The sequence below is a fragment of the Zychaea mexicana genome, assembly GCF_025766255.1.
Source record: "Zychaea mexicana strain RSA 1403 chromosome Unknown BDB00scaffold_27, whole genome shotgun sequence".
NCBI classification, from domain to species: Eukaryota; Fungi; Mucoromycota; class Mucoromycetes; order Mucorales; family Lichtheimiaceae; genus Zychaea; species Zychaea mexicana.
In genome coordinates this window covers 228,624-248,079 of record NW_026516690.1, presented here as the reverse complement: position 1 = coordinate 248,079, position 19,456 = coordinate 228,624, and the positions used below count along the sequence as shown (strand labels likewise).

The 19,456-nt window shown below is 43.9% G+C and overlaps 10 protein-coding genes across 10 annotated transcripts; 2 read left to right on the top strand and 8 right to left on the bottom strand.

The window, feature by feature from the left end:
- Nucleotides 1-4: 4 nt before the first annotated feature.
- On the bottom strand, nt 5-1,648 carry BDB00DRAFT_871340 (uncharacterized protein; the record flags this gene model as incomplete). The annotated part of the gene is made up of 6 exons (XM_053126819.1): nt 5-310; nt 420-641; nt 737-919; nt 955-1,128; nt 1,208-1,327; nt 1,406-1,648. 6 exons carry the CDS (start codon nt 1,646-1,648, stop codon nt 5-7), a joined length of 1,248 nt encoding a protein of 415 aa, XP_052980779.1.
- A 104-nt stretch (nt 1,649-1,752) lies between these two features.
- On the bottom strand, nt 1,753-2,740 carry BDB00DRAFT_818348 (uncharacterized protein). Its single transcript, XM_053123144.1, has 2 exons — nt 2,645-2,740; nt 1,753-2,557 (listed from the first exon to the last, which is right to left on the bottom strand). Exon 2 carries the CDS (start codon nt 2,525-2,527, stop codon nt 1,871-1,873), a length of 657 nt encoding a protein of 218 aa, XP_052980778.1. The 5' UTR covers nt 2,528-2,557; nt 2,645-2,740; the 3' UTR covers nt 1,753-1,870.
- BDB00DRAFT_306893 (uncharacterized protein) lies at nt 2,669-3,390 on the bottom strand. The gene is made up of 2 exons (XM_053116865.1): nt 2,865-3,390; nt 2,669-2,812 (listed from the first exon to the last, which is right to left on the bottom strand). The coding sequence occupies exons 1-2, from the start codon at nt 3,210-3,212 to the stop codon at nt 2,810-2,812; spliced, it is 351 nt and encodes a 116-aa protein (XP_052980777.1). The 5' UTR covers nt 3,213-3,390; the 3' UTR covers nt 2,669-2,809.
- Nucleotides 3,391-5,146: 1,756 nt separating this feature from the next.
- BDB00DRAFT_882770 (vacuolar fusion protein MON1) lies at nt 5,147-6,940 on the top strand (the record flags this gene model as incomplete). The annotated part of the gene is made up of 9 exons (XM_053128177.1): nt 5,147-5,240; nt 5,364-5,457; nt 5,582-5,668; nt 5,798-5,891; nt 5,990-6,104; nt 6,228-6,367; nt 6,463-6,544; nt 6,667-6,853; nt 6,904-6,940. The coding sequence occupies 9 exons, from the start codon at nt 5,147-5,149 to the stop codon at nt 6,938-6,940; spliced, it is 930 nt and encodes a 309-aa protein (XP_052980776.1).
- Nucleotides 6,941-7,420: 480 nt separating this feature from the next.
- BDB00DRAFT_818332 (SBDS protein C-terminal domain-containing protein) lies at nt 7,421-8,653 on the bottom strand. The gene is made up of 4 exons (XM_053123143.1): nt 8,590-8,653; nt 8,426-8,521; nt 7,818-8,325; nt 7,421-7,684 (listed from the first exon to the last, which is right to left on the bottom strand). The coding sequence occupies exons 1-4, from the start codon at nt 8,619-8,621 to the stop codon at nt 7,559-7,561; spliced, it is 762 nt and encodes a 253-aa protein (XP_052980775.1). The 5' UTR covers nt 8,622-8,653; the 3' UTR covers nt 7,421-7,558.
- Nucleotides 8,654-10,977, bottom strand: BDB00DRAFT_818330 (uncharacterized protein). The gene has a single exon (XM_053123142.1). It carries the CDS (start codon nt 10,646-10,648, stop codon nt 8,795-8,797), a length of 1,854 nt encoding a protein of 617 aa, XP_052980774.1. The 5' UTR covers nt 10,649-10,977; the 3' UTR covers nt 8,654-8,794.
- Nucleotides 10,978-11,598: 621 nt separating this feature from the next.
- Nucleotides 11,599-14,343, top strand: BDB00DRAFT_871335 (mitochondrial carrier domain-containing protein; the record flags this gene model as incomplete). The annotated part of the gene is made up of 6 exons (XM_053126818.1): nt 11,599-11,793; nt 11,901-12,032; nt 13,190-13,228; nt 13,305-13,357; nt 13,434-14,038; nt 14,120-14,343. 6 exons carry the CDS (start codon nt 11,599-11,601, stop codon nt 14,341-14,343), a joined length of 1,248 nt encoding a protein of 415 aa, XP_052980773.1.
- A 223-nt stretch (nt 14,344-14,566) lies between these two features.
- On the bottom strand, nt 14,567-17,237 carry BDB00DRAFT_928180 (uncharacterized protein; the record flags this gene model as incomplete). The annotated part of the gene is made up of 4 exons (XM_053128913.1): nt 15,518-17,237; nt 15,400-15,449; nt 15,258-15,309; nt 14,567-15,174 (listed from the first exon to the last, which is right to left on the bottom strand). The coding sequence occupies exons 1-4, from the start codon at nt 16,818-16,820 to the stop codon at nt 14,567-14,569; spliced, it is 2,013 nt and encodes a 670-aa protein (XP_052980772.1). The 5' UTR covers nt 16,821-17,237.
- Nucleotides 17,236-17,915, bottom strand: BDB00DRAFT_818316 (ATP synthase E chain-domain-containing protein). The gene is made up of 3 exons (XM_053123141.1): nt 17,868-17,915; nt 17,568-17,760; nt 17,236-17,403 (listed from the first exon to the last, which is right to left on the bottom strand). The coding sequence occupies exons 1-3, from the start codon at nt 17,889-17,891 to the stop codon at nt 17,333-17,335; spliced, it is 288 nt and encodes a 95-aa protein (XP_052980771.1). The 5' UTR covers nt 17,892-17,915; the 3' UTR covers nt 17,236-17,332.
- Nucleotides 17,901-18,869, bottom strand: BDB00DRAFT_306604 (uncharacterized protein). Its single transcript, XM_053116862.1, has one exon. It carries the CDS (start codon nt 18,826-18,828, stop codon nt 18,076-18,078), a length of 753 nt encoding a protein of 250 aa, XP_052980770.1. The 5' UTR covers nt 18,829-18,869; the 3' UTR covers nt 17,901-18,075.
- Nucleotides 18,870-19,456: the final 587 nt, after the last annotated feature.

Sequence of the window (19,456 nt, the reverse complement as noted above, 5' to 3'; positions counted from 1 at the left end):
CAATTCATGATGCTTCGATTTGTGTTAAAGTAGGTTGGCTTTTGTTGCTTCTGGAATGATTTTCGCAGCGGCAGAATGAAATGTGGGTGCTAGTATGCATTGCTGACGATCTAGCTACTAAATGAACGGTGGAGATATCGGCAGAGCCCCATACGGAGCGTTGGTATACAGTCCAGTCAAAAAGCGATGGACCTTCACTAATGGTGTGATTGAGCATATCGAGGAATTTTTCAACTTCATGGGATGATCCCTGTCCAGCACCGCTATGAAATTGTCTGTACACATCGTATACTAAGTTGTCCACTTTGCTCTTGAGTATAAAAAAAAGAAGGTTATGAATAATGTCGTTGTATGTTTTAGTAAAGACCTTTTCTATGTATTTTAATGTTATAGAGCTTAAGAAAAAAATTTCCTTTTACCATTTGCGCATGAATGTCGCCTGAGACGGTGGTCAAATTAATCAATACACTTCTTTGTTGGTCCACCAGTGTGTTCGACGAAGATGGAACACCAGTATATATAATGTTTAATTTGCCTGTAGTAGAGCGAGCAGTAATCTGGGTAACTGCTGGGCTTTCATGGATCGAGCATTCGATATGTCCCGCATGTGTATTGAGCTCCACGACATTCCCTGGGCTGTTCTGTGTATGCGCGTTGTCGTAAAGAGGAGAAATGAGGACCGCTGATATAGACCATAGACTGATAAAATATTAAAGAGTAAAACCAAAGAACTAACCCCCATAGTAATGTTCCCGTTGATTGTGGCAAGCTTGAGGCCTCGTGAAAAGTACATGCCATCATCGATCTCTATGGCGCTGTCAGAAGTTTCAATAACAAGTTCATCCAGTGCCGTAGGGTTGGGGAGTTCAACAAGGATATCCAAGACAATGCACGAAGGATTTTCTGCAGCCGCATCAGCCTGTAGAGAAAGAGGGTATGCTTATTAGTATTTACCGTAAGACGATCGAGTGTACAAGTACTTGCGTCAATAAGAATAGCAATGTTATCGCTCTGCGTGATTTGCTTTATTTGGATTAGATCCGATTGACTCGCGTCGGTCAATTTGAGATTGAAGCGAACAGTTGGTTCGCTGGCTTGATCATTCACTTGCACTTGCACCAAACCACCCTGTTTCTCGTAATTGTATGAACCTATCGTGTGAATTTTACTCTCCTCACACAAAGTATTGCAATCAAGTACAACTTACAGTGATGTGGAGACGATCGGTAATTTCGTGCCCAACACGTAAACTGTTGTACCGATCGGTGTCAATGGTGTGTACCGACGACCAAGAAAGTGTTGGTGCTGCGATACAGGTGTCGACATGCTAAATTGCACGAGCGACAATCAAAAACATTGGTGAAACAATTTTTTTACGAACTTGACAAAACCGTTCTTCACATACCTTCAGCTGCTGCTCAGTTTGCCAGCCACACCAGCATAACAACAGAGGACAGACACAGAGTAGAAGCGCAAAAGATATCTTTTTGATGGGAGAAGTGGCGAACCAATTCTGCTTCTGGCGGTGCTCAGCGTTGTCGGCCGAGTTATGTGGTGACGATGATGCTACTACTTGTTGATCGGATGAGGTGAGCAATGGCTTTCGCTCGTCAGTGTCGTTTTTATCGTCATGATTATCTTCAGGCATATCCAAGAATTGCAAGGTTTAAAGGAACGTCAGAAAAATCGAATCAACTCTTTATATCCAGAGAAACGGAAAGGGTTACACGAAATGCTACGCAGTAACACGTTGAACAATTGATGGTGCGTGCAAATGGCCATTCGAGTTTATTGACATAATGGGACACACACATGATTGTTATGTGTTAAACAAAAGTAAGTGTAGAGCCACCCATAACTGTATTGAGTTTCACAGTGTTGCCGGTCCTTTTATCCTCATCACCATAGTAACCTTGCACATGGCGGCTGCTACGTGAGCCTTTGTAATGGACTTTTCCTGGATGGTCGCTCTTGACATGGATTCTGCCCATGACTGTGGAGATATCAAATGATGATTCAAAGGAATCGGGCTATGTGAAAGGGCGGGAAAGTGAGCTATATACACACTATCTAATACTCGATTATATCCAATCTCCCATCTTTTAAGTTTATTTAATTCATTTACCAGATTTGCTGCGATGGCTCCATTTGATGTGGAGAGCTCAACCTTGGAAGTACCCAAGATAGACGCGACGCTGACGTCAATCTTGCCATTCGCGGTGGAGACGTCCAGATTACCGGTCAATGATTTGATGTTAGAGTCAATATGACCGTTGGAAGACGATAACGCGACGTCGTGACCAATAAGTTCCTGTGTTGTGATACCACCATTAGCTGTGCTAAGCACGACCTTGCCACCAGTGGCACCGGGCTTTGTGGTTATATGACCATTGGCTGTTGAAAGTGCAAGCAGCTTTGAAAACGTGAGGCCTCCGTCTTGGATGACAATGGCATCATTTAGTGCTCCGACATTGAGAGTGTCTAAAACGGCTGCGAAGGAAAGCGTTACTGCAACGTCCGCTTTCATGCAAATGCGTTCTCGTACTGGATGCTTCGCCTAGTTTATCAGAAAAAGTTTTTGGATGGTGAGCAAATCGTGATAGTATAATCCTGTCTATCACATAAAGAAAAGTATTATGCATACTTGAACGACCAAGCGAAGCACGCCATCCGTTTTTTCTTCCTTGGAAATCTCAACTAGATCTTCTTCCTCTGGGTTACTGAACGCTAGATCGAAACGAACTGTTGTTTCCTTGATGGAATTGTCAACGACGACATCTACTTGACCGCTCTTTTTTTTGAAGTGGTATTACTATTTAAGGATAGTATCGTGTGTACGCGGTAAATTACAACGAACAGGATACCTGATAGTTAATGTAACGCGAGTCTTTCATATCAATATCCAAGCCATGAAAAGCCGATGCTGGAACTGTGTATTCTGAGGTGATTGTTTCCCACGGATCAGATGGGTCATAGTAACAAAAGTTTGCTTCAGAGAACGAGCCTTCATCCAATGCATAGTAGGGAGATGAAGGTGCAGTCACTTGTCGGGCATGATGACTGAACGAGCAGCGGAGTGTTTGGAAGACAGCATGGGCCAAAGCAAACATGCTGATAACAAGTGCCCATCGCGAAAGGCGTCTGTGACGACAGCATATTTTTTCAGCTGGTGCGGAAGCTGATGTCGGTAGGAGTGGTGTTTTGGCATCCATGGTGCTGTGATTGTAACAGAGCTCTTGCGTTATATTAGTATAGAGGAGGTTGGATGGGGTTGGTGATCAATAATTTGGCGACGTAAGACAATTTATGCCACGAAAGGGAAAAAGGAAGAAGAAGAGTAAAGTTCCTATTAGAATGCAGCAGAAATATATAACGGGAGCGAAGAAAACCAAGATCGCTTGGCGGTTCCCTTCATCCCCTTGTGCGACTGCTACTGTAGTAGGAGCCAAGACTAAAGCAAATCCCAAAAAAGGAAGTTCTAACTGGACACGGATACAGTTGTCCGAAGATTGGCACTGGCGCGCCTTGGAAGCATAACCGTAAGCTAACAGCCACCTGCAACATCTTCGTATTCATTATCCTTTGTTTCTTTCCACTTAAGATATAGATCTAAACTATTTTATTGGGAATCTACAGCCTGCAAAATTTATATATCATTCATAACGGAAAAAGCTGTTCAAAGATTGCATAGGCGATCTGTTATTATGTTTACATAGCTACGTATTATCCCGGATGGCATCTAATTATCAACCTCTTCGCGTACTGTTTCTTGTCTAATAATCCGCTATGTACATGAGCTTCGCCTAAACAGTGTTTGAATAGACTGACCACAAATGTGAGCGACCTGTTAGTGTTAAGCTACGCTAAAAGGACATCTTCAGGCAACAAGATTGAACATGGGAATATCTTAAGCTTTCACTTTTTTTATATATCCGGTAAAAAGTCAATTTGTTTTAATTGTTTGTAATTCTGCCAATATAGAAAGTCAATGGCGCCTTATGTCGCTGCAATCATGAAGCTCGTCATTATAGTATTATATATAAATTGTACTAAAGATGATATTATGCATATGTCAAAAGCAACTAGCATTATGTCCTTGATTGATTGTGCGAGCGAATAGATTAGGGGAGCAATCCTGCTTCTAATTGCTGATGTAGCAAAATACGATATAATTTTTGTACAAGTAGGACATCCATCTTTGCACCAACTAATTATCCATTCGTATATTGGGGTTTTGTCCCAGTATTAGTACATATACACACTACAGAAATAGAGTATGCCCTTGATTGTTATAGCAGCAACGTGAACATTTGCTACTCTCTCCAACCCATATTCGATGCTTGAATCGGTCACCAACGGTATAAATCAAAGGGTTCAACGAACCTTTAGTTTTCCAAATGTAGTGCAAACGTTTCGACATACATAGACATGAATTTATAGCAACAACCTTTCTCGTCTTCTTCAAGACAATAACACAAAACCTGCATGTATCATACTGCTCAAATACATATCGTTGCGCATAACAGAAAAAAGTGCATTAGCCCGGTTTCCAAAGAGGAAGAACGCAAAGAAGGTCTTTTGTAATCAACAGCAGAAAGCCTGTTAATACGCTATTCAAGTGCATAACCGAAACCAAATCATTGTGTCGCAGTTTGTGTAATGGAGGACGAATACAGATACAACAACGATGGCACACTTTTCGGTAATACTGCATAAACAAAGGAAAAAAATAAAACGACGTATCATCACCGCAACTACGATCCTGCATGATAAAACTCAGCACAAGTTGACTACAAAACAAGACCAGGAGCAATAAGTATTGATGGTTCAAACTTGTAGGGGGATGGATGACCATCACCACTTACTGACGGGAGTGGAAAAACCAAGTATTATTACAATGCCGACGATGAATTCTGTCTGCAGTTCTCTTCCTCTCACACAATACACATATACATATACACGGGCCACTTTATTATCTAGCTCGCTCTCTGCCTTTTTACATACTCTTTACGCAGAAATAGACCGCTTAATGCAGGACCCCATTGTCATTCAACACAGCGACAGTCCGAGTACTTTGTCAGATCAAACCTCGGTGACCGGAGCAGCATCGTCCTCGTACGAATCGAGTTATTCAACCAATTCCAACATGAGCGATCCGGTAAAGAGCTATAATAAATTGAGACGTCAAGGATCGCGTAGCTCTGTGCTTGCTGCTGAAGCTGGTAAAAAACGATTCAATGGTAATATAGAAGAAGCGACTTTTATTTTTAATTCCACTTGTTCTCTCCTCCATACTATTACTATACAACTGACTCATCTTTCTTGTTTGATTAAATAATACTCTCATTTTTTAACTTTTGTAGGAGCGACAGCTGAATCGTTGGGCATGTCGTCTTGGGTTCAACATAAGAAACACTTTTTTATTCTTAGCAGTGCTGGAAAACCTGTATGGACGAGGTAATAATGCAATAGATAATGTGTGAAGGGAAAAACCATAAAAATGAGAGACGAGAAAGAGATCTTTATTCTTATAAAAAGTGCCGCTAAATGCCCAAGTGTGTCTATCCATTGGCTCTGACAGATATGGCGACGAGTCGCGGATATCATCTTTAATGGGAGTGATTCAAGCAATTATCTCCTTTTTTCAAGACGGAGATGATACGATAAAGTTAATACTCTTTCCATTTTTCTTTCCCCTCCCCCTCGAGTCATGCAACATAATACACCTGGACGGATGGATGGATCCGACCGCACCTGACACCTTTTTTCTCCCGTTCTGTGGTATGAAACGATGTAGATCAATCAATGCAGGTAATCACAAGTTTGTCTTTGTACACAAGGAGCCCTTATATTTCGTTGCTGTATCAAGGACAGGCGAATCGGATGTGCAGGTAATTAAGGACGTAAATTGAACATGAGCGGGAAGGATCGGTATCTACTATGTGTAACTGATTTTGTCATATATGCAAAAATCGGTTCTTCCACATAGTTACGAGATCAGCTGCTCTACCTGCACAATCAAATCATTAGCGTCTTGACAAGCGCTCAACTCACAAAAATATTTGAGCAGCGCGTGAATTTCGATCTTCGTCGTCTATTAGGTGGTAAGTTGTAGTAGCAAAGGGACTCGAAAGCGTGCGATTTCAAGGGTTAGCACCGGGAAACAAGGATGTATACGGGGGTAGTAGCAATTGCTTACTTGAGTGTTCTTCAAAATGATTTGCTAGGCACCGAGGTGTTTTTGGATAGCTTATCAACGCTTTTCAACAAGGATCACAGTTTCATGCTGAGCGCGCTTCAAGTTCTCAGGCTAAACAGGAATGTGCGCGAGCAAGCAGGGTCTATTATATCGAACGGGCATGTGAAGGTATGTGTATAAGGATATGTATTGGTACTGCCACTTGGGTTTAATAGAACGAAACCGGAAGCTGAGCTAGGACATACTCACATATGATTTGTTAGGACCTCCTATATGCCATGATTGTAGCAAAAGGGCGGTTAGTGACACTTTTACGGCCACGGCGGCACAGTTTGCATCCATCAGGTGCGTACAAGATCACAGGGTTCAAACTCAAACACACACACACACACGATGCAGGGAGGAAGGGCACGACTAGCAGAGTATGTGAAGGAATAGAAGCAAACTGACCTTTTAATGCACGTTAGATCTCCACTTATTGTTTAATATGCTGACGGGCTCGACAACTTTCCATGCGGCTGAATCATGGACACCACTCTGTTTACCCAAATTCAACTCTAAAGGTTTTCTCCATGCATACATATGCTATATTGCAAAAGATGTATCCATTGTGATGATAAGCACAGACAAGGATCGATTCTTTGAACTGAGCGAGTGGAAATCATCCATTACAGAGGTAATATCCATGGGTACTTCACATATAGGCAGCAACATGGCAAGAACCTGGGAAAGAGGAGATAGATCCAATACGAAAAGCTGACATCTTTTTTTTCAAAACCATCACACTTTTATATGTTAGACAATGAAAAAGCGCCAGGTTTTAGACAGTATTACAGAAGCATCAGATCAGTTATACACAGTTGGTAAGGGAAAACCCTCACAAACAGAACCTTTTATATGTTCTCCCGTGCGATATTCTATCTTTAATGCTATGTTCTAGACAACGTGGGGGCACCTGGATTATTGCATTTTTTGTACAAGAGCAAAGTCCATGTTCAATTCACGTGCCCTGACTTTAGTGCGCCTTATACCGAAGATGCAAACCAAAAGAGATTGTACAGACTCTATCAGCACGTGTATGATCGGATGCACTGTCGAGCACGGCCACTAAAGCTCTATTACCATGACAGTGATCAAGAAATTGTTCTAGGATGGGTAAACATGAGTTGTTACACAGTTGGAGCGGGGTAGGATAATGCTGATGCGCTCTTTTTGTTTGTAGATTACATCATCTTTCGAACTTTACGTCGTATTCAAACACGGAACGTCCAAACCCAACATCATCTCTAGTGCAAATCAATTACTGCGCTGGATTAAAAAGAACGAGGATAGTCTCTTTATTCTAGATTCACCAGTATTTTAGAACTTTTCATCGCCCTCTTCCTTTTCGCGCAAATTCATAATCTCCAACTGTCCCTTTCCCTTTGCATCACTTTGTAAGAGTTCATTGATCTGTCGGTAATTGCCAGGATCGACGAGTGCAATCTATATAACCAGCATTATAATTATTGTCATTACATCATATATGTGTAAACCATCCATCTCCTTATTCTTAAATATAGCCATGTCTCTTATTCACACACACACACACACTCTCTCTCTCTCTTGTCGCACTTACCACTTCATATTCATCCGCAGTCGAATCCTCGTCTTCGATCGATGTGAACAAAGGCTGTAACTTTTCTCGAAGTTTCTTTGCCTCCTTGGTTTGTTGCAGAGTGAGTCGCACACGCATCTGGGCTCGCTGGATCGGCAAGATCTGCTTTTGCTGCAACTGTTTAATGACATCCAATGCTTGCGACTTTGTGCTCCGTTTCGTATTAACGCTCAAATGTAAATCCTGCATCGCCTTTTCAATCATCGTGACAGTATACGGTCGTTTGGTCTGCGGGTTCACGCAGTTGTCCGTCACAATGGTGGCAATATCACGCCACATGGATTCAAGTTGGTTGGATCGTTCCTTTTCGGCTACTTGCAGTTCGCCCTTTTTGAGGATCTCTTGAATCACCTTGTCTGTATCCTCGGTTTTGAAGCATTTTTTCAGGTCTTCTTTGCTGGCTACTTGGCCTTTGGAAACGTTCATGAATACGCTGTGGATTTGTAAGACCTCGTCCAAGTCTGTCTCTCTTTTTAAAAAAAAAATACATCAGTCAATTAACTCTTTAAAGTGATTATTTCCTATTGCAAGAAAGGAGCGATCGCAATAGAACATCAAGAGCCACTTACACATTGGAGCGCCATTCCATAACTTTGTTTTTATAGCATGCTAGTTCGAACCGCTTTCCACCCTTTCGTAATCGGACGATGGACACGTTTGTTAACCTATGGAGACGACGGATCAGCGACGGGACAATGTACTGGATTGATTTGTTTGGTTGCTTATTTATTACTTGATTTGTGTGTTGGGTTGTTGGATGACCATGGTTATAATAAAATATGCAGTTGTATGAAAGAAAAAGAAAAGCCGAAAGGAAATAATATAGCCAGCTCCACTTTATTTATTTTTTCTGTTGCGCAGTTTCATCCTGACATGCATGCAGGATTTTTAAACAACTGCGGAACAACAACATGCGAACCTATTGGGGCTATCAAGTATCACTCAATAACAAATTCGCGCTCTTCGCAGCGATGGTCACCAAATGCTTGTTTCAAGACCTTCAATGGGTCTTCAGGTGCTTCTGTAGGCATGTACAGCTTGAAAAGAACAATGCCAATGGCTTTGTAAGCAGCATGACCAGCACGTTTCTTCAAGACCGGCAGAAAGTAAGAGTGACGGTATTCCATTTTCCAGCCATGGCTACTACCACCAGCATCACTTGTTTTCTCTTTGAAGAAAGGACGTTTACTGTCGAACAGGATGGGCAGGATCATAGCTTCTCCGTTACAGTGCTCAGTTAATGAAAGCTGCAAGGCAGGGGATGTGTCGTCGAGCATGCAGAAATGGGTGGCACCGCAGCCGGCTACTGCCATGAAACTTATTGGTTCTGCATCGACCGCCTTCTTATTCGTTGTCATCATTTCGGCGCTAAGGAAATGGCTGTAATTCTCCTCGACGGTTTCGATTGAGGTAGAGGCTCTTGCCGTGTCTTCTTCTTCTTCTTCTTCTTCTTCTTCTTCTTCTTCTTCAGGTCTCTCCATGTCAAAAACCGGTATCGACCGGAATATACACGCGTCACGATGATCGACATATTGAATCGGATAGATAGGAATGTGCTTGCACTTGATATGCATACGCATAGAGTCATCCACAAAGCGATTGCCCGCCAACAGGTGAGTGATGCTGACAGCGCCATGTGTGTGTAACCCGTTCACGCCAGTCCAAGAAGGCAAGTCATACAAAGCCATCTTGGACTTGAACCGCATACTGCCATTTTTATTCCGCACCGAACCAAAACACATTACGCTGAGGTCGTGTTCGCCGATGCGTCGATAAAAGTCGTACACTACCTCTTGTATTCCACCGCTATAATCAATGTCGATGGAAACGACCCCGTGAAAGATATTCGCCAAAGCAAAGACCTTGTCATGTTCTTTTGCACTTGTCCGAAACTGTGCGTATTTCAGCACCTGATTGGCACTCTTCAGCTTGCGGTTTTTAAAGTCGAGGATTTGGACCAACGGATCAGCATATGCTAACGAGCCGTTGTTGTCGTCGTCGTCGTCTTCGTCGCCTGTATTGGCTTGATGCCAAGCATGCGCGTTCCTACCCACGACCAGGATCCGTTTGGACATCATCAGTTCTTCGAATGTCCAGCTGCGTTTCGACCACTCCGACCTCCACATGATGTCGTGGGTCTTTTTCCTCGCCTTGGTTTTGGCGTACATGTCGGGTCGTTCAAAGAGTGCTGGATTTAAAATGTTGATCTCGGGAACAAGCGCGACCGTATAGCGTGCGTTGCTGTAAATAAGATGCATCTGCTTGATTTCACGAAGCTTTTCTTCCTTGCTGCCTTGGTTGATACATATCTTGTCGTACCAAAGGTAGGCGATCTGAAAATCTTGACAGATTTGCTTGAGAATTCCGTCATACGTCACGAGGTTGATGATCTTTTTCTTGTCATCACTATTTCTGTCAATCACCTCGACGATGTGGGTTGGATCTTGTTGAATACGGATGGCACTGTCGCCCAAGTCGGTCGTCGTCGTTGCTGCTGCTAGTATGAGTCGGTGTCCAGCACTGTTGTTGCAGTCGTATTCACTGCCGTCTGTCTTGATGATTTCGCCTGATTGTTCCCAGCAGTAGGACAGGGCGCAGTAACCGTCCGTCGCTTCGTTCCCAGGAACCTTTTTCCAGTCTGACGTCCGAATTAACCATGTGGGTCGGTAGGGTCCTCCTGTCACGTTAAGCCAACATTCTCCTAATTCTGGCTCGACGAATCGTTGATCGCTACTGCTGTATTCGATGTGCATTATATTGTTTCTGTTTTCCGGTGTTATTGACTGCAACATACAGAGAGTTAGTTATACTCGGCGATAAAAATAACTAATACAGAAGGCTCACCAAGGCGCGACGTAGTTTGACAGAAAATTACGCTGCAATGTTTTCCAGTATACTTGTTGGTTTCTATGATGCCAGTTACTGGCTATAGTCGGAGGGGAAAGCGGTGGTGTCGTAGGGTGGTGAAAAGTTGCAGAAGAAAGAAAGGGGTGAAAAGAGTCCAAAATAATTAAATGCAACATATGCACGCACCCACCATTGTACTACCATCTGCGGCAGTTGAAGAGTATAAACCCTATGTGAGCATTATGGCTTTTAGCAGTAAGAAGCTGGGTCGCTGTTGTATCATAATAACTAAAGTACCTACTACTACTACTACTACTACTACTACGGATACCTCGCATGAGTATGTACTTATATTCTACAAGTTCCACGTATAAACAAAAACAGCAACCTAAAATATGTCCTATTTTTATCCATGACAAAAATACATGCACTGGTTCGAAACAAGTAGTACAATGTATACTCGGCAATTTGTCCGGTTGCATGAAATACTCATTTGACCATCTACTCGTACTGCATAGGTCGTGAATCGTAAAGCAGTGGGCCCATCAATAGCAGCCACGCATCTGCGTATATGTCAGCAACGAGCATGGATGTATGTATGTGGTGTTGTTTCGAGGTTGCAGTATGCAGCAAGCTTCTTGAAGAACTTTCATCTCCTAGATGGCATTCAACGCTTACACAGCTCTTTACTTATAAAACAATCTTTGCTGGAATTCTGAAGGGGATGTCAAGACCATCAATGACACAGCTTTTGAAATTAGCTACACGTTAAAAGTTGTCAAGAGCTTTCGGAAGAGCATCATACTCGAAATCCCGCCCTGCAGTTGATTATTAAAGCGCGCTTCCCATAATCTAATAAACTCGCGACTCTTTCTTCTGCATAAGCCAGCGAGACATGGACCGCCACATCGAATACATCGAAAGTGAGTATCCTGATTTCAGCCCTGTTCGATTCTATGAGAATTTCGGGTACCTTGATGAAAAATACGCGGAAAAAGTGTTGCAACGCGCCATTCAGAAGATCGCTTCTTTGGATTCCACTTCCGGATTATGCGGCTGGGCACGACAAGTTGTCAACGATCATTACCAAGTAAGAAGCAAAAAGAATTCCCAATCATTGAAGCCAGTCATTGGACCTTGAAATCTTTCAAAGTTTCAGAGCATAAGGTACTGAGCACTTTACTCTTATGGCTTTAGGAATTCAACACTTTGGACGTAGTGGATCACTGGGCAACAACTGCGTTGAGAGTGGCCGTCTGCAAAAAAATAGTAGCGAATGCAAGTCATGAACAGGCACTGTTTGATGGCTTAGCGAGGAAATGCAAGAGGGTAACGTTGACGCTACAATGGTATTGTCAGAAGTACCTGCTGATGAATAACAATGGGATTTCTCTGATTATTTTATAAAAGAAGAAAATATCATCGTATCATAGCGAAAAGATAAAGCGGAAAGCATAGGATGACAGCAAAGAAAAAAGGTGATACTTGGCTACAAAAATATTCGCTATTTCGAGGTACACTGCATTGCCTACGTGTGCCCTCTTTTTCTGAAGTTGGAGTATGGCAAAAATGGCGACGACAATCTCATACAATAATAACTTGCATTCGCTCTCGACGATGACAGAGATTTCCACAACGAGCACTCGCAGTACTTATAATACCATGTATCAGTAATATTTCTCTTCCATCAGTGTTGTATAAAGCAATAAAATGAAGTCTATGCTCTAAACAAATACTGATATGGCTGCATTTCATTTCTGGGTTTGGAGTGTAGAAGGTAGAAGGTGTTTGCATTACCTAAGCTATAGTGGTGGACAAACATTCAGTAGAATACATGCAATGATCACATATACTTATAGTACAGTATGATAAGCACAAAGCGGGCTCACCTCATGCACATGACGTTTGTACGTGACCTGAAAGGCTTCAAACAATTACAACTTTCAAAAAAAGCAAGTGTACTTTGTGCTCCGTATTGTAGAGAGAAGAAGAGAGAGAGAGACCTGTCGCTGCTGGTATATACTGTATATTGCAAAAGAAGCTCATAGCAGTAGCGTGCTAAAAACAAAAGGGGCAGCTGTCACCATAATGTCGATCTTCCAAGTAGCAGTGGTGAGGTAGGGTGGCCCCAACATGGATTTACGCCTCATGTCAGAGAAAACCCTTACATCTCACGTCGTATTACGAACGCCGCTTTAAATAATAATGTAAAAACTGGGCTCATGCATGAAAAGTTCGAGAACGACGAAACGGAGCAGTGGCCCGTGTGGATGAGTGTTGAGAGAGAGAGAGAGAGAGAGAGAGGGAAGAAGGAGGTAGATAGCAAAGCTACGTGAGCGGTGGACCATGTGGGCTCCAAACCGGATTCCGAAGTGTTTACCACACTAAAAATGATATAAAAAGCAAGTAGCGCTTGAAACACTCTTGTCTTTCTTTCTTTCACTCGCTCTCTTTCTTTTTTCTGCACTACTCCTCCCACGACACAGAAAAGTATGCCCGAAAAGCCAAAGAACCAGTTCGTCGTCGTAAGTACATCTTACCTTGCTTCGTTCTTTTTTCAGCACCACGACATCGACTCACACGACGACTTTTTGCTATTAGGACTTTTTGATGGGTGGCGTCTCGGCTGCTGTGTCAAAGACCGCGGCTGCCCCGTACGTATGATTCGCACAAGCGCATACATGTGTGGATTTTTTATACTGACACGACAAACTACACGCAATCTTCAAGTATAGAGAGAGTCAAACTGCTCATTCAGAATCAAGATGAGATGATTAAGCAAGGACGATTGTCAAAGCCCTATGGAGGCATTGTCGAGTGCTTCACGCGCACTGCCAAGGACGAAGGCGCCATTTCTCTGTGGAGAGGCAACACGGCCAACGTCATCCGATACTTTCCTACGCAGGCACTGAACTTTGCCTTCAAGGACAAGTTCAAGCGCATGTTTAATAGAGACAAGAACAAGGACGGCTATTGGCAATGGTTCGCCGGTAACTTGGCTTCGGGTGGTGCTGCAGGTGCCTCGAGCTTGTTCTTTGTCTATTCGCTCGACTATGCCCGTACCCGTCTGGCCAACGATGCCAAATCGGCCGCCAAGGGCGGTGGTGAGCGTCAGTTTAACGGTATGCTCGACGTCTACAGCAAGACACTCAAGTCGGACGGTATCGCCGGTCTGTACCGCGGCTTCAACGTGTCCTGCATCGGTATCATCGTCTACCGTGGCCTCTACTTTGGCATGTACGACTCACTCAAGCCTGCCATGCCCGAAAAGCTCCAGCAGAGCTTTTTGGCTACTTTCTTGCTTGGTTGGGCCGTCACTACTGGCGCTGGTCTGGGTACGTCCAAGTAGATTGTTTCTTTTTCTCCACACACAAACAGAAGGAAGCTATTCTTACCATCGACTTGTTCTACTGTAGCCTCGTATCCTATCGACACTGTCCGTAGACGTATGATGATGACGTCGGGTGCAGCCGTCAAGTACTCGTCGTCCATGGCTGCATTCAAGGAGATCATTGCAAAGGAAGGCGCGCGCTCGTTGTTCAAGGGTGCCGGCGCCAACATTTTGCGTGCCATTGCCGGCGCTGGTGTGCTGTCTGGCTATGACAAGCTCCAGGTCATCTTGTTTGGCAAAAAGTTTTAAACACACATGATACAACACCTATCAAGGTTATAGCTACGTACTTTTCTTTCTCTCTCTCTCTGGGCTATACTATACTCTTGTTCCTCGAAAACTCGAAAAAGAATATCTTTCCTTTATTACACACAAAAGTATTTATTATTTATCTGGGGCCGTACAACACTATACTATATAAGTTCAAACAAAACGCGACAGGAGAAAGAAAAATGGAAGAATGAATACACTATCAATGCTGGGGAGTTTGGTAAAGCAAATACGTGAATGCACGTACAGGTGTATCGATTGGAACAAAGACATCCTCGTCCTCTTTGCGCAGATCCCAAAACTTCATCCGTTCATAGTGCTCTTCTTCTTGCTCCTGGATCAGCTGCTTCATTGGCCGCGAAAGTTCAAATTCACGCGTTGTGTTTGGTAAACGAACACGCAACGACGGAGCTTGACGATGGGCTTGATGCTGCTGCTGGGCATCACGATAGAGCGTCGGTCCATGGAATTCGCCTAGGTCTTCAATATCTGCCAGCGCGTTGTCTTGGTCGTCAAAGTCGTCGTCGTTCTCCACGTTGGGCGACTTTTCCCATCGCATCTCGACAGGATCAAACACCATCGAACCAACAATACCCTCGGCGTTTCTGCTTGCATGCGACTTTTTGTTCATCTTTGTAATTAATGCAGGTCGGCGCCGTTGCTGCTTAGAGGATAAGGACGAGGATGAGGAAGACCGCCAGCTGTTGTTTTCGTGGCTGCCACTGCCGCTGCCACTTGCAAAAGAAAAGACGTTCTTATCGTTTCCTTGCCATCGACACTTTTCGGCATCGTATTTCATTTCGTTGCACTCTATTCAATGTGGTAAGGGCAGATACAGTATTCAGTAAGCCTAGATTGATCATTTTCTATTTGATGATGAAAAAGCCTTTTACCCTTATTCAAAGCACGGTCACCCGGTCCGATCAATGTTGGCTTACGACGAGTCTAATACAGACATAATTTATCAATCATCAGTCAAACTTCCTCAAGTTGTATAAGGAGAGGCACTTTGTGGTGACGGGTTTTCAAGCTTACCATGTTGTGTCGCCACGGTCGCTGTGGGTCTATGCCACCAAGTCGCTTTTCTACAGATCACATGTCAAAATCGAACAGAATCGTGGTCAGCTGACAAGGATCGAATGAAAAATCCTACCTGTTAAATGCTTCCAGCACGATAAGCTACGACGACGCCAATCTGGCAAAATATCCAGACTATCTAGCTCTGATCCATTTCCATACGTGACATGTGTGTGGGGCTTGAATAGTAGCGTGGTGCCGTTGACCGAGTTTGTCTTGCCATTACTTTTATAGCTATGACTGCTACCACGCGATTGTTGTTGTTGTTGTTGTTGTTGATAGTATTGCTGTGATTTTTCTGGAGTGACACGCTTAGAAGAGGCCGCCATCGCCGAGCCACGCGGTGAATTACTTGCTGCCTGACGCTGCCGTGAAGCATGAGTTGCAGCACGGAAACGTGGATGTTGACGATCCAGTGAAGGCATAGGTAGTTTTGACTCTGGTATGCGACGAGGAATAGATGACAATCGAGGCTTTGTTTTCTTTTTGGACGAGAATACGTCGTCAGAGTCAATCTGGATATCTTTGCAAAAGTCTTCGTCGTCGTCTTCGCGGCCGTTGTTGCGTTCTAGAGTGGGCGACTGCTGCTGCTGCTGCTTCTGCTTCTGGTGCTGCTGCTGTTGTTGTTGTTGAGGTGGCGAGATGGTAGGAGAAGGGGGTCGCTTGATTGCAAGTCCAGCCATATCATCGGGAAACGCGATATCATCATAGCCTTCCTCTTCATCATCCTCTTCTACTTCCCCTTCATGATCGTGAACGTCTACTTGCGGCATAGGTGTGTATGTATTGATCTGATCCATATTGAGGAAACGAACTTTGCGAGTCAAAGGCTCTTGAGGAGGTTGTTGTTCCTGCTTATGCTGCACATGCTGCTGCTGTTGTTGTTGTTTTTGTTGTTGTTTTTGTTGTAGCGGTGATGGCGTTGGCGGTGGTGGTTCGTCATGCAGGTACAGTGACTCCAGTGCGGGCGGTCTTGCCAGTGGGCTGTCCGGCAAACCTTTGAGCGGCAGCTTAATATCCTCATCCCAATCACCGTCATCCAACACTTGCTTGTGGGTTCCAAGACGAGTGACTACACCGCTGCACGGGCTTCCCAGCATATAGTCGTCAAGGCCAGGAATAAGCAACGAGTCGCAGCGTTCTTTGACGAACAGCTTATCCGAGTGATGGCTGATGAAGGTCGATTCGGTCTCGTCGTCGTCGTCATCGTCATCGTATTCGTCTGGACCATGAAGTCGAGCAAAGGCGTCGGCCAGATCCTTGTCAGGATACCGGGCATGGATGTTGCTGCGCTTGTTGTTGGCCAACTTTTGTTCGAGAAGAGCTTGGCTGAACACTATGTCGCTGTCCCAGTTGTTATCGTCTTCGGGAAACGACATTTTTATAGGAAGAAAAGGAAAGGGAAGAAGAGGAAAAGGGAACCTGTTTACGTGTAATAGTAGTGTGCTGTTGTGGGAAAGGGTGGGGGTGACCAAAAGAGAAGCAAAACGGGAATCCCTGGTATAAGAGAGAAATTTAAATAATCCCTGAAGAACAATCAATCCAGTTGATCGTCAAACAATGAACCCACACTCACTCACTCTCTCTCTTTCTCTCATGTCACCCTTACATACGATCTCATTAACGATAAAAATAATCATAATAAACCACAATGTCGTCAAATTGTCCATTGCATTGACCACTCTTTCTCGATCTCTCCTTCTTGCTTTCCTTCCTCTCCCCCTTTTCCTTATTCCATTTCCTGCACCCATCATCCATTGATAAGATCCAACAATCAGTATACGCATATATATATATACAAATCAAACGTCTTCTTTTTTGTAATGCAAAACGTTCATATTTAAAAAAAACACACAATTTCAATGCAGTCGATCTAAGTGTTGCGAGCATATTATTTCTTTTCCTGAGCCTCCAGTTGTGCAATGAATTTATCGAAATCAAAGTCTGGGCTGTCGACGTCAACTATTACAGAATGTGTTGTTAGTAACAAACAAGCGTTGACATAAAAAGAGAAAAACCCCTGCCCATTTCGTATATCAATTGATTTTTTTTCCTTCCAATACAAGTCTCATTCATTCTCTGTTTCCCAAACGAATTCTCTCCCCAAATAACTTCAAGAAAGTTACCTGATTCAGTGGCGGCAACCGGTTTTGCGGTGGCGTTCTGCTTGGCAGCATAAGCGAGTCTTGCCTTTTCAATAAGTTTTTCTTGACGCTCGTATTCGAGTTGTTGCTTCTTTACATCCTCCTGCTTCTGCAATGACGCATTGTGCGAAAAGCCGTACACAAGACCGAAAGCAAGTGCTGACCAGCGGCCGACCTAATGATAATAAGAAAAAAAAATTACATTTCTTTTACGTGAATAAACCTTCTCAACTCAAATGAAATCAATAAAAAGAAAAACAAATCGTCCGAGATCCAAATTACGTTCACAAAAGCGCGGTTAACCATTGTCAATTGTGTGTATATAGGGAAAGGGGGTTGGACGGGTCGCTCTTCCAGGGCGCGCAATATGAAAAAAATATTGGAATCGACGTCATCAATTTATTGGCACTCAAACGATGTTTGGGGGAAGAAGGGGAGCGCGCAATAAACAGGTCCAGGAAAAACCATGGAAGCAACAAGCGCACCATTTCTAAAGATGATATGATGGATGATGCAAAAAGGCAGGTGAAAATGTAAAACTTGCTTGTGTTGGGCTGGTAGGATCGAAAGGGGGAAGAGGTGACTTGGTAGGGGAGAATAACTGGGTAACAGCAGCGATGATCATGGCCGTACTCGAGAGAGAATCATGACTAAAGGTAGTGTACCCGACACGCACCGCAGGGCAATCCGGGTTGACACATTGGAGAGCGCCAAGGACCTTCACTGTCTTGATTTTACCGTTTTTTGTAGCCTTGGTTGCCGTTGCCATCACCAGTGGACAAAAGCAGAAGAGACAGGTTTGACTAGTTCGATATTCATCCTGCAATACCACCGGACAACAAACTCTATGTTCATTGCGCATCTTGCGGCCGCCGCGCCGAGGTCGCCCACGTTGATGGGAGCCTACGCCTGTGCCGGCAAGGCCAACACACATGACAGGACGCAGGTTTCTAAATGGGATTCCTAGCTTTTTGGAAGTTATGCTTCTGATGTATTGGCGTTCCTTTGTCGCAAGTTGCGTATAAAAACGACTTGTAGCAATTTCGCGGTGACGGTGTTCATTGAGGGCAGCGTTGGAATAATAAAACTTGCGTAGAACGTCGACATGCTGTAGCCTGACTTTTTGCCTTTTGAAGATTTCCGCTGGATCGCAGATGCCAACGAAGCAGTTTTGTTGTAAGTCGTGGAGAGCATTCCGCACTTCTTCATTCTCAGGCTGTATATTAATGTAGTTCATAAACATTAAAGCAAGATAAGCTAAGTATGTAAACTGTCACGTATGCGTACAACAATTTTACATGAACATACCTTCTTCAGCCGGTTCTCCTGCCTCACCATGAACTTTTTTGTTTTCGTCGTTTCATGGATCTGTTCGTGTGTGATTGTGAATGGCTTGGGTAGTTTTAGGTCCTTGACTGTAAGCGTTTCAAGATCAATATATTGCTGCTGTTGTTGTAGCTGCTGGTCCTGACGCTGGTCCTGACGCTGATCCTGATGCTCTTGCTGCGGTGAAGCTTTCATCTCACGGTCCAACAGAATCCGCATCTGCTGAATATTCTGTCGTGACATCCGTATACGTCCTTTGTGGCTCATTGTGATGGATCCGTTTTCAACATGGTTCAAGACCCAGCTGCAATGTATTGCTTCCTTTTTGGATATATGCGGTGGCGGGCTTTGATGAGATGTTGTAGCATCACTATGCAAACACTGCCGCTTTGCTGGTGGTTGTTGCTCTTCAAATGTAGATCCTTCCCGCTTGGCGTCACTCTGTTCTTGTAGGTGCAATTCAGAACTTCCGACAGCATTTTTTAAATCAAAGGTCGTCTGGCGCTTCGCTGGAGGTGGTGGTTCTAAATCCATGCCTTCCCTCT

Bases quoted from the DNA above. Each gene is read 5' to 3' on its own strand.
- BDB00DRAFT_818348 (XM_053123144.1), bottom strand. From the start codon at position 2,527: ATGAAAGCGGACGTTGCAGTAACGCTTTCCTTCGCAGCCGTTTTAGAC.
- BDB00DRAFT_306893 (XM_053116865.1), bottom strand. From the start codon at position 3,212: ATGGATGCCAAAACACCACTCCTACCGACATCAGCTTCCGCACCAGCT.
- BDB00DRAFT_818332 (XM_053123143.1), bottom strand. From the start codon at position 8,621: ATGGTCATCCAACAACCCAACACACAAATCAA. The intron at 8,522-8,589 runs GTAATAAATAAG...TCGTCTCCATAG, and splicing joins CAACCCAACACACAAATCAA to GTTAACAAACGTGTCCATCG. The intron at 7,685-7,817 runs GTAAGTGCGACA...CTGGTTATATAG, and splicing joins CTGCGGATGAATATGAAGTG to ATTGCACTCGTCGATCCTGG.
- BDB00DRAFT_818330 (XM_053123142.1), bottom strand. From the start codon at position 10,648: ATGTTGCAGTCAATAACACCGGAAAACAGAAACAATATAATGCACATC.
- BDB00DRAFT_818316 (XM_053123141.1), bottom strand. From the start codon at position 17,891: ATGGTTAACCGCGCTTTTGTGAAC. The intron at 17,761-17,867 runs GTAATTTGGATC...TATTATCATTAG, and splicing joins TTAACCGCGCTTTTGTGAAC to GTCGGCCGCTGGTCAGCACT. The intron at 17,404-17,567 runs GTAACTTTCTTG...ATTCTGTAATAG, and splicing joins GGTTGCCGCCACTGAATCAG to TTGACGTCGACAGCCCAGAC.
- BDB00DRAFT_306604 (XM_053116862.1), bottom strand. From the start codon at position 18,828: ATGTTTATGAACTACATTAATATACAGCCTGAGAATGAAGAAGTGCGG.